Consider the following 13,418-nt stretch of genomic DNA (forward strand, 5'->3'; position numbering starts at 1 on the left):
TGATAGACTGCTGTGGTAAAAGAATTGTGCTTGCTGTTGATGATTCTGCTACTAGTTCTTCCCCATATCTATCTGTGTTGCAGGTTAGAAAGGCTTTGAGGGCCGGGGCATTGAGATATGTCTTTGTGGGGGGTTTAGTAGGCGGAAGTCATGAGGAGATTGGCACTATTCCCGTGGTGAAGGAGTTTATGGATGTGTTTTCGGATGAGATTCCGCAACTTCCACCTCATAGAGAGATCGAGTTCATGATCGACTTGTTGCCGAGTGTGGGGCCTATTTCTTTGGCTCCATATCGGATGTCACCACCGGAATTAGCCGAGTTGAAGAAGCATATTGAGGAGCTTTCGGCTAAGCAGTTTATCAGGCCAAGTGTGTCCCCGTGGGAGCACCAGTTATATTTGTTAAGAAGAAGGACGGTAGCATGAGATTGTGCATTGATTACCGTCAGTTGAATAAGGTTACTATCAAGAACAAGTATCCTCTCCCTCGCATAGATGATTTGCTTGATCAGTTGAGGGGTGCTTGTGTTTTCTCAAAGATTGATTTGAGGTCGGGTTATCATCAAATCCGAATTAGGCAGGAAGATATACCGAAGACTGCCTTCCGATCTAGATATGGACATTATGAGTATCAGGTAATTCCATTTGGACTCACTAATGCTCCGACGGTGTTTATGGATTATATGAATCGCATATTTAAGCCGTTTTGGATCAATTCGTGATTGTGTTTATTGATGATATTTTGATATATTCCAAGAGTAAGGAAGAGCATGAGGGCCACTTGAGAACTGTGTTGCAAGTTCTCAGGGAGAAACAGTTGTATGCAAAGCCTTCTAAATGTGAATTTTGGCTTTCTCAAGTGCAATTTTTGGGTCACGTTATTTCTGCTGATGGAGTGGCGGTTGATCCTAGCAAGATAGAGGCAGTCATTGATTAGGAGAGACCCAAGACGGTAACGGAAATAAGGAGTTTTCTGGGTTTGGCTGGTTGTTACCGGAGATTCATTAAAGAATTTTCGGCCATGGTGTTGCCATTGACCCGTTTGACCCGGAAGGATACTCCATTTATTTGGACGCAGGAATGTGAAGAATGCTTTCAGGGCCTTAAGGAGAAATTGGTGACTGCTCCGGTGTTAGTACTTCCCTATCTGGAAGGTGAGTTTGAGTTATACAGCGATGCTTCTAAAAAGGGACTGGGTTGTGTGCTGGTGCAGGATAGGCGAGTGGTAGCGTATGCATCAAGGCAATTGAAACCGCATGAAGAAAATTATCTGACCCATGACCTTGAGCTTGCTGCAATTGTTTTTGAATTGAAACAGTGGAGGCATTTCTTGTATGGAATGAAGTTTGCCATATTCAGCGATTATAAGAGCTTGAAATACTTGTTTGATCAAAAGGAATTGAATATGAGACAACGACGGTGGACCGAGTTCCTAAAAGACTATGATTTTGAATTGAAATATCATCCTGGCAAGGCTAATGTTGTAGCTGATGCACTGAGCCGAAAATCTGTGAGCTTAGCAAGCATGATGATTAGAGATTATGATGTGATTGAGAGGTTCAGAGATATGCAATTATCTAAAATCTTTCCATGTAGAATTTGTGGCATCGAAATTACAAGCATTGAAAATGAACTGATGATCAGAATTAAAGAAGCTCAACTGCAAAATGAAAGTGCTAAACGACTGAAAGGTCAGAGTGGTGTATCCTGCAATGATGAGGGTATACTATTATATCAAGGCCGTGTTGTTGCACCTAGGCAGTTGACGGAGGAAGTAATGACAGAGGCCCATAAGGGTCATTTCACAGTTCATCCGGGAGCTACAAAGATGTATCAGGACCTAAAGATTAATTTCTGGTGGCCTGGTATGAAGAAAGACATTGCCGAATTTGTCTCTAAGTGTCTCATTTGTCAGAAGGTCAAGATTGAGCATCAAAAGCCTTCTGGTATGTTGCAACCTCTGGATGTTCCTGAATGGAAATGGGAGAGTATCTCCATGGATTTCGTAGTGGGATTGCCGCGAACACAGGCTAGTTATGATTCTATATGGGTGATTGTGGATAGATTGATAAAATCCGCACACTTTTTGCCAGTTCGGGTAGATTTCTCTGCTGAGAGATTGGCTAGGCTCTATGTGAAGGAGATTGTGAGGCTTCATGGGGTGTCTGAGAGCATTGTTAGTGATCGGGACCCGAAGTTCACTTCTCGCTTCTGGGGAGCATTGCAGGAGGCTCTTGGCACTCAGTTGAGACTGAGCACTGCTTATCACCCACAGACGGATGGTCAGACTGAGAGGACCATTCAGACGTTGGAGGATATGTTGAGGGCTTGCACCCTGGAGCAGGGTACTGCATGGGATCGATATCTCCCGCTGGTTGAGTTTTCATATAATAATAGTTTTCATGCTAGTCTGGGTATGGCTCCCTACGAGGCCTTGTATGGTCGCAGGTGTAGGACACCTACTTGCTGGTCAGAGGTTGGAAGCACCGAGCGGTTTGGATTGGATTTTGTTCAGGAGACTACTGAGCAGATCAAAATGATTAGGTATCGTCTGAAAAAGGCTCAGGACCGTCAGAAAAGTTATTATGATCTCAAGCACCGGCCTCTAGATTTTGAGGAGGGAGATCATGTATTCCTAAAGCTGTCACCGGTTACGGGTGTTGGACGAGCCCTGGGAGTGAGGAAGCTGAGTCCAAGATTTATTGGACCCTACCAGATTCTTCGTAGGGTGGGACCGGTTGCCTACCATCTTGCCTTACCTCCGCAATTAGCAAATTTGCATGATGTGTTTTATGTTTCTCAGTTGAGGAGATATGTAGCTGATCCTTCTCATGTGGTTCAACCTGATAATGTTGAGATCCGGGAGAATTTGAAGACTCATATTGGGCCACTAAAAATACTCGAAAGAGATGAGAAGAAGCTGAGAAATAAATCCATTCATATGGTGAAAGTCCAATGGGAAGGAAGGACGCCTGAAGAATCCACTTGGGAGCGGGAAGATGAGCTTCTCCGGCAGTATCTTGAGTTTAAGGACAGGTATGTTCTTGATTTTTGCGGACAAAATCGCTAAAAGGTGGGGTGACTATAATAGCCCTAACCCAATTAATTAGCAAACTACATGTAATTAAATAATTAAGCATGTTTTAGTGAGTAAAATTAAGTATAAGGCTTAATTAAATGAATGTGAGTCACTCTGGAGTTAAAAAGTGTACTCAGTGAAAATTAAGGGGTATAAATGGGTGTAGGCAAAAGTACCCAAAATATAAAAATAAAAGTGGAAATATTCCTAGAAAAATATTCCAGACTTTTGGGTAAAGTTTGGTAATTAATGGAGTCGAATAGATAGACGAACTAATACCCACATGTTACCACTTAACTTATGTTAAGTGATAAAACAAGAAAGAAACCCAAACCCCCCCCCCCCCCCAAGAAACCGTCGGCAGAAAGGGGAAGAGAAGAAGAAGAAGAAGGAGAGGGGAAGAGAGAGAGGAAACCATAGAGTGAGCAAACCTTGGCCAAATCAACTCATTCCAAAGCCTAACCCACTCCAAATCTTCTCCTCTTTCATAATCCTAGCTTAGTTTTTGGTGGGGAGTATTGTGGAGTGGGATATCCTCCTCCAAAAAATTCAGCCCATTGGAGAAATTGAGGTGTTTGAGAGCTTCAACCTCCATTGGAGCTTGAGGAGCCATCAATCCTTGGTTGTGTGACCATTGGTGGTAAGATTCTAACCCTTGAACCTTGTTTTCTTGGAAAATTTCATGGTTAGGGATTAATGAATAGTGTATTAGGGTTTTTATGAAATGTTGATAGATTGGCTATGTTCTAGGCGTATTGGATCTTAGTGTATGTTATGAGAAATGTTAGGAATGATGATTAATCGGTGAAAATGAGCTTAGATAGTTATATGACTATACTTTGAAAATGGCAAGATTTAATGCTTGATATTGGATTTTCTTGCATTAATGATAAATGGTTTGGTTTGGTTGATTGATGATTGTGTCCTAATGATGTATAGGATTAAGGCATTTGGACCAACCGTAAGTGATCAACCATTGGAGCAAGCAAATGAGCTTGATTAGCTCTTTGGGATAGGTATGTCCAAGCCAATTGTGGTGTGGTATTGTTGTATTGATGATGAATATATGTAGATATTCATTGAATTACATGATTGATGCTATGACACCTGGATGTAGGTGTGTGCTGTGAAAACCATAGCTTGAAACCAAAGTTGATTGATTGTGGAACCGGTTGGTGGGAACAAAGGTTGACTAAAGCTTGAGGTAAGCCTTCGGACCTTGGGTGTAATTCCCTTGATTGTTCCACCAAGCCCTGAAAGGGTAGTGGTAATTATGGTGTATATAAATGCAATGAAATAGTGTAATGCTTTGTTATACGTATGTGTATGCATTTGGTGTGACATAGGATGGTGTTTCCCTGTGTGGTATGTTGCATGACGATGCGTAGATCATACTTGGTAGTTAGCTGGCCAGTAGGACTATTTGCATCTGAGTTTCCTTAGGACAACTTGAGAGCTCGAGGGATTTCTCCTAGAGATGTGATTGCACTTTGCATAGATATGTATTTACTGCATTATTATTGTTATTGCTATTACACTGATATGGAACTGTGGGGTGGAGAGATGCTCCAAGGACCCCTGGTTTACTGGATATATTCGTATAGCTCACCCCGTGTTATGGGGACCCCCTTTCAGGTAAGGATGCTGCAGGAGCCACCAGTGGCAAGTGGCCATACTTGGACTAGTAGTGATGCATGAGGATCCTGTATTTTGATATTATACATATTATTTTGTAGCTCACATTTATAGGATTGTAATTAATAGACAATTGATAGATGTATGTTCTGTTTATTTGGAATGGACTTAGCCTATGCTCATGCCTTTGGTTATCTCTTTGTTGATGGGAGCCAAGGGAGTGATCATAGTGTTTTGTAAGCTAAGTTCCATGAATTGTAATGAACATGTTTTGTAATTGATGATTACCTTAAGCTCATTATATGCATGCCCATTATGTATTGGATTGTTGAGCTGGAAAACTTGATTATATACTTATTGCTAAATTGGGAAATGTTGAGAAAACAAAGGTTATGCTGTCCAAATTTTAGTATAATCCATGAGGAGAGGTTTGATCCATTGAGGCTTGCCATGGGGATGCCCTTTCCCTAGTTGTGGACTTGAGAAATGAGAGAGGGAGAATTCCCTGGCAGCGCGCTCCAGCGCCCAGGAGCGCGCTCGAGCGCCCTGCTGCCCCTGTGAGAGCTAAATCTCTCTGCCTCCTCGCGTTGGAGCGCCCAAAGTGGGGGCTGAAGCGCCCAGGATTGCGCGCTTGAGCGCCATGGTTTGCGCTTAAGCGCCCTTCGCTACGAAAAGATGGGATGCTTACTGTCTCCGCGAGCTTTAGTGCCCAGAGTGGGGGCTGAAGCGCCCAGGTTTGCGCGCTTGAGCGCCCTGGTTCGCGCTTGAGCGCCCTTAGCCACTGAAGGAGGAGATGCTTCTGCCTCTGCGCGCTAAAACGTCCCAAATGGGGGCTGAAGCGCCCAAGATATCGCGCTTGAGCGCCCTAGTGCGCGCTTAAGCGCCCATTTACACTGAAAGACCTGATGCTCTCTACCTCCGTGCGCTTAAGCGCCCAGATGGAGGCTTTAGCGCCCGATAACGCGCGCTTGAGCGCTCGGTAGCGCGCTGAAGCGCGCGGGGCCTGTGTCCAACATACACTTTTGTTGCTCTACTTTGTCATAACGCGAGCTACGGTGCTCCAAATGAGGCGCGGTTCGAAGCCACACGTAGCTAATGATTAGAAGAAGACATTTAATAACCTTTGGTCTAAGGATATAAGAGTATGATGTTAAGCTTAATTCATTTAAGCCGCAATGTAATATAGTTATGAACACGCAATTGGGCATTATAAATTCGGCATGTTTTAAAATGGAAAATTTAACCGGATTTAAATTGAACCCATGTGATTGTAACTGCGCTTAATATCATAATGCGATGTTAACAAACCGATTCTAGAACGGGGTGTTACAAAAGAGACATCATACACCAAAAATAATAATCAGGATTAATATTTTTCAAATTTGTAGGAGATAATTTTATTTCCTATATATACATAAAAGTGTATGTGAATTTTTTTTTCTCTTATCTTTATATGGGCTTTACACACTTTATATATACATGTAGAAGATAATTTTCTTTCCTACAACATAAAAAAACATTAATCCACGTTGTTATTATTATTATTATTTTAACTCAATCTTATTCGAAGAGAAAAATAAATGGAAGATACATGAGACACCAAAAGTGAAATAAAACATAGAAATTACGAGATACCCGAAATTCTATTTCTTTGTGAATAATAATGTTCACTGGCATTACTGCATGCAACAACCATTTTAACGTGTGAATTAGGGGTGTTCATCAACCGATCCAAACCGCAATAACCGAACCGAAAAACCAATAACCGAATAAACCGAAAACCGAAAAATCAAAAACCGAAAAAAAACCGCAAATTTTAATTGGATTGGATCGGTTTTCGGATGGGTTAATAAAAACCGATCCAATATATTAATTTCTCTCTACCTACTTGGTTTTTTTTTCAATCATAGCCCAAAAATTTCTAAACCAAATATCAATTAACCATCAATTAAACCCAAGAAAAAGTCTAGTCACATCTCATTAACAAAATTTAATTTGTGTAGAGCTTCATATCTTATTGCCCAAAAAAGAAAAAACTATATTATCGTTTAATGATGCTTTTGTATTTAAAAAAAATAAAATTACAAAGTCAATATATACAAAAGATGTTATTTGTACAATAATCATGAAACAAATTTTAGAATTTTAAAAAAAACGAAAACCGATCTAATCCAAACCGAAAAAAATTGTATTGGATCGGATCGGATTTGAAAAAAAATTCAAACCGAATGGATGATTACATGATCAAACCGAAGGGATTGGATCGGATGATTTTTTCTTCCAAAACCGATCCAATCCAGACTGCGAACACCCCTAGTGTGAATGCGTCCTTGTTATGAGAACAGTTGTTCATTCATGGGCCACAGCCCACATGTATAGCATTCATTGATGCATTCCTCCTTTCAACAAGAAACCTCTCCTTAACAAAAGTTTGACTAAGAATTTAGGTTCCAACTTTCACACTCCGTGCATAAAGCATGCCAAAGCAAAATGATCAAACTGATGCAATTTTTATATTTTTTTTAAACAAATGTTTTTAAACGTAATATCAATTTAATATGGGCTCGGTTTTTCTGCGACAACTCCAATGATTTTGCCGGGTTCGTTTGGATTAATTTTTTTTAGAGAAAAAAATATTTTTAATTCGTTTGGATGTTTGTTATTAAAAAAAATAAAAGTTACAAAAAAATAAATTAAAAATCTACTTTTTTAGAAGCTGAAAATTTTAGCTTATAAAAAAAAAAAGTAAAACGTCAAATATTTTTTTTTAAAAACTAAATATTTTTATGAAAATATAAATTTAATTTTTATAAAAAGTACTTTTAAAATAAAAAAGAGATAAAAGTTAGTTGCAATCCGCTATGTAACACCTATACTGACACGGGACATAGGACACGATACGATATGACACTCCGACACGGTAGTTCTAAAAAATGTTAGATTTCGACACGTTAGGACACGTTTTGATATTGAATAATATTTTTAATTTATGTTGTGTATATTATATTTAATATTCAATAATTTAACAAAAAAATAAAATTAAACTTATAATACTCATTAATTTTGCAAAGAAACATAAGATATATCAAATATTTATATTAAATTCAATAAAATGACAATAGTAATTCAACGAATCTAATAGTTATAACTAAAAACGCAATGCAATACAACCTTTGAACCTTTTTTTGAATTTCTACAACGCGTGTTGAAGTGTCGGGGAGTGTCGGAGTGTGTGAGAGTGTTGGAAAATATCGAACACGACACGTCAGAATTTTTGAAGTGCCGACGCTTCTCAAACAAAAAAGCTCTTAATATAGTAAGTTTCACACTACATCTATCCATGCGGGATTAGCTGGCATGCCCCCATGCGGGACGGTCATGTATTGCTCCTTCCATATTTGAAAAAAAATTAGTCACAGCTCAAACAATGGTTAATTTTTATTCAAAATAAATTTCTACCTTATCGTTTGCGACACGTGGTTGTAGGCTTTTTCACCCTTTTGTCCCTCATTAATTATTTAATAACCATTTTGTCCCTTATTGTAAAATATCTACCAATCTGCCCATCTTTAATCGACTAAATTAAATATTTAATCGATTAAATGGTCAAATGAAGATTTAATCGATTAAATCTTCAACTTAATCAATTAAATCTTCCTCTTTATCAGAAGAACAACCTTATGCATGAGAGATTTAATCGATTAAATAAGGAGATTTAATCGACTAAATCTTCAAGTCAACGATTTTTGCCTATTTTGAATATTTAATTGATTAAATTTTTGGCTTAATCGATTAAAGAGGGGCAGATTGGTAGATAGTTTTGAATGAGGGGCAAAATAGTTATTAAATAATTAACGAGGAGCAAAAATGTGAAATAGCCCGGTAGGTGTGGGATTCACTCCACTAGATTGATACTATGCTTGAAAATATAGTTATTTCATTATTATTATTTTTTTGATAAATTGCACCTTAAAAAAGTGATTTATCAATTGAGTCAAAACAATGCCTCTTGTGCTCCACAGAAGAGAAGGTCTATAATCTAAAAGCATTGTCCCTTAATCCCTTTCTTATGTTAATCTAAGTAATGGTTAACTCAAACTCTTGATTTCTTGGTGTGATCTAGTTGAAGTGTGGTGAATTAATGTTCACCGGTTCTAGTGAAAATATCTTGTTCCCTCACAGGATAAGGCTGCATTATAATAAAAGTTTCTGAGATCCCTCTCATTTATAATACTGAGTTACAACTACAAAAAGATTACATTAAATATCACTCAATTTAAATTCAATTAATTATTGAATGTCCTTTCTTTATAAATTTGTATAAAATCACATGTAGTACTATATTCAATTATGTCAAATTGTAAAGGTAAAATTCATGGACTCAGAAAAGTTCAAATAAAAAAAAGCAGAGAGAGGGGAAAGAGGAGTATCTTAAATTGGACTCAAAGTACAAATGGTTGAGGTCTCACGGCACCATATAATGATCACTAAACATTGAGTGCACAATGGGTCTTTCATAGCTAAACTATGAACACTAGCTGTGACATTGGCAATAATAATATACACTAGCCATGACAGAAATGTGAACATGCTAATGAGGAATACATAGAAAACTTCAATTCACTATCTTCCAACCCACAAGTCTCATAAAGCTCTTTGGTCCCACATCCCTTCTGAGCCCAAAACAAACTCACATGTGACTCAACTAACTTGGAACAAATGGCAAGGTCGTCATATGAAGCCCCTTGATCGGTTAACATCCCATACTGCTATAATGAATGTTCATCAACATTCTGTCCCTACTTATTATATGCATACTAGTGTATGGTTTTAGGTACACATTTATGAGTGTCATAATTAGTCTATGATCAAAGGTTTACTGCCAAGTAAAAAAATTATAGCTAATGGCAAAGGTGCAGCTTTATTTCCTTACATAATCTCCTCAGTAGATAAACTTCAAAATACACATAAATTTTCACATGATAAGCCAAACGAAGTATGACATAACTGTCTCAAGTGATACTTCAATATTCTAATTAATCTTCTAGGCTTACTCTAGTCTAAGCAATCTTATGATTACAAATGTCATCATAAAACGGAATAGGAGTGCCAAAAGTAAAACTGGAAACAACTTTAGTAGTGATTGATATAATTTGATACAGATTGGAGAAAGATTTTTTTTATTCAATTTTTGTGTGTGTCTGTGTACATATATATATATATTTGTATTGCTGTCATCTAATTGAAAGCTTGCAGTCGTGAAGTAGAAGACAAGTAAAGAGAAGGTAAATCCTTTTCTTTAATAGCAATGAGCATGTATAAAAAGTTAAAAGCTTTCAACTTTTTGTGCTTATTTAAGATTTGATGTGAGGAGTTTATTAGCATTCCTTATAGTCTTATACCATAAACTTTTTTCTCTCATGCTCTTGTGCTAACACCAGCATAGGTACAGACCACTACCACTGTCTATCTCGAATCTCTATCTCACTGCACTGCATAGTTTGCCTAGTGTTATTTACACATACACAAGCAAAACTACTTTTTATTTATATATTTTCCTATAGTACACAACATTTTATGCTTAGGGATTGACTCGTAGCTAAGAATTACGTTTCTCTTATGAAAGAAAAATATAACAAAAAATGGTAAAGAGAAATAGTCTACAGAAGTTTGGAAATGGTATTCTATTTTTAATTCCTATTTTGATTTTTTGTATAACCGAAGATGCTTCTCTTTCTTCATTTTTTTGCAGGCATCATGATATTTAAGATGATACAGTACCTATTCCTGGCTTTTATGGTGACATATTCAGTGGCTCTCACGGTCCAACAGACATACATAGTACACATGGACAAGACAAAAATTAGAGCCTCAATTCACTCTCAAGACAGCACAAAACCATGGTATGAATCAGTTTTTGATTTCATTTCTGAAGCTTCAACAGAAGAAGAAGAAGAAGAAGAAGAGATTTTAGCCCCTCAGCTCCTTTATGTCTATGAAACCAGCATGTTTGGTTTTGCTGCCCAGCTTTCAGATAAACAACTTCAATACTTGAACCAAGTGGATGGTTTCCTTTCAGCCATGCCTGATGAACTAATAACCCTTCACACAACATACACCCCACATTTTCTTGGCCTAAGGAATGGAAGAGGACTTTGGGGTGCTCCTAACTTGGCCTCAGATGTGATCATTGGGGTACTTGATTCAGGGATATGGCCTGAACACATCAGTTTCCAAGACTCAGGTTTGTCCCCAGTACCCCATCACTGGAAAGGTGTTTGTGAACAAGGCACCAAGTTCTCAGCCTCAAATTGTAACAAGAAGCTTATTGGTGCAAGAGCCTATTTCAAGGGGTATGAAAAATCTGCTGGAAAAATCAATGAAACAACGGATTATCTTTCCCCTAGAGATTCTCAAGGGCATGGAACACACACTGCCTCAACTGCATCTGGTGATATGGTAAAAAATGCCAGCTTTTTTGGCCTGGCTAGAGGCTCTGCAAGTGGAATGAGGTATACCTCAAGAATTGCAGCTTATAAAGTATGCTGGCATTCTGGTTGTGCTAATTCTGACATATTAGCAGCCATGGACCAAGCAGTTTCTGATGGGGTTGATGTATTGTCACTCTCTTTAGGGAGCATTCCCAAACCTTATTATGGTGATAGTATTGCCATAGCCTCATTTGGAGCAATCCAAAATGGGGTTTTTGTTTCTTGCTCTGCAGGTAATTCAGGCCCCTTTGAATCAACAGTTGGAAATGGTGCACCATGGATCATGACAGTTGCTGCTAGCTACAATGACAGAAGCTTTCCAACAAAAGTAAAGCTTGGGAATGCAAAAACTTTTAAAGGGTCATCTTTATATCAAGGCAAGCAAACAAATCAATTGCCTCTTGTATATGGCAAATCAGCAGGTACAAAAACAGAAGCACAGTATTGCACCAAAGGCTCACTTGTTTCAAAGCTTGTGCATGGGAAAATAGTGGTTTGTGAAAGAGGAATAAATGGTAGAACTGAAAAGGGAGAGGTAGTTAAAATGGCAGGTGGGGCAGGAATGATACTACTTAACTCTGAAAGTCAAGGAGAAGAGCTTTTTGCTGACCCTCACATTTTGCCTGCAACTTCCTTAGGGTCTTCAGCTGGTAAGGTTATTAGGAGCTACATTAACTCAGTAAAAAGACCAACAGCTTCAGTTTCCTTTTTAGGGACAAGTTATGGTGATCCTGCACCAGTAATGGCAGCATTTTCTTCTAGAGGACCAAGTGCAGTAGGACCAGATGTGATTAAACCAGATGTGACTGCACCTGGTGTGAACATCTTGGCTGCTTGGCCTCCCAAAACTAGCCCAAGCTCGCTCATAAGTGACAAAAGAATTTCACTGTTTAACATAGTCTCAGGTACCTCAATGTCTTGCCCTCATGTTAGTGGCATAGCAGCACTGCTTAAATCAGTGCACAAAGATTGGTCTCCTGCAGCTATCAAATCTGCTATGATGACCACTTCTTACACATTGAACAATAAAGGAGTTCCAATTTCAGACATTGGTTCAAATAACTCAGCCTTTGCTAACCCCTTTGCATTTGGTTCAGGCCATGTTAACCCTGAAAGTGCTTCTGATCCTGGGTTAGTCTATGATATAAGCACCATAGACTATTTGAATTACTTATGCAGCCTAAACTATACTTCTTCCCAGATTTCTTTATTATCAAAAGGTAACTTTGTATGTCCTAAAAAAACTCTTCTTCAAGCTGGTGACTTGAACTACCCTTCATTTTCTGTTCTATTTAGCACAAGTGCTCTACATGCTAGTGTGACATACACAAGGGTTGTCACAAATGTTGGAAAATCACAAAGTGCTTATGAAGTTAAAGTGGAACAACCAAATGGAGTTTCAGTAACTGTTGAACCAAGGAAATTGAAGTTTGAAAAACTGGGTCAGAAATTGAGCTACAATGTGACATTTTCTGCACTTGGAAGAGCAAGAGCTGTGGGTATCTCAACATTTGGGTCACTGATTTGGGTATCTGACAAATATAAGGTTAGAAGTCCTATAGCAGTAACATGGCAATAATAATTTTTTTTATAAAGGGTAATATTTGAGAGGAGAAACATTGAAATTCAGAGAACTTTATTTGATGATCCATTACATTATTGTTGTTGCTAATTATTTTTCAATCTTGTTTCGAATGATCCATTTGTACACTTTTCATTTGTCATTAAATGAATTTTATTCAGACTCGAATTCATAAATTCTATTATCATCCTTTAACTTAGTGTATTCATCAATCCCAAATTATATAACCAATAATGTGTATGTGTCAATTTATACACACACATAATTATTTAATCAAATACATAATTTGATTTTATTATCATCCTTCTACTCATTTTTGGGATGACCCGTGGGTTCCGGGTTGTGGTGCACTCTCATCCTATGCTGCTATTTCTGATCCCTCTCAGATAAATCATCAGCTAATGGTCTCTGATCTTGTCTCATCCTCCGGAAGTTGGATGTGGGGGGCTTTCCAGCATAGTCTTCCCGATCACGTCAATGCTCGTATTAATAACATCCTTCCTCCTTCGGATGTTAATGGTCATGACCGAATTTTGTGGACAAGGACATCTGATGGGGGTTTTTCGCTGAAGTCCGCTTATATGGCCATATCCAGGGGTAACGAGGAATCTACCAATTTACCTTGGAATCGC

General features: G+C 38.3%; 1 protein-coding gene across 1 annotated transcript; it reads left to right on the forward strand.

The window, feature by feature from the left end:
* The first annotated feature begins 10,437 nt into the window (after positions 1-10,437).
* On the forward strand, positions 10,438-12,783 carry LOC133311647 (subtilisin-like protease SBT1.1). The gene has a single exon (XM_061512723.1). It carries the CDS (start codon positions 10,438-10,440, stop codon positions 12,781-12,783), a length of 2,346 nt encoding a protein of 781 aa, XP_061368707.1.
* The last annotated feature ends 635 nt before the right edge of the window (positions 12,784-13,418 follow it).

This window comes from Gastrolobium bilobum, unplaced genomic scaffold (assembly GCF_033153095.1).
Source record: "Gastrolobium bilobum isolate Gb01-03AN ecotype WA unplaced genomic scaffold, APGP_CSIRO_Gbil_v1 utg159150, whole genome shotgun sequence".
Lineage (NCBI taxonomy): Eukaryota > Viridiplantae > Streptophyta > Magnoliopsida > Fabales > Fabaceae > Gastrolobium > Gastrolobium bilobum.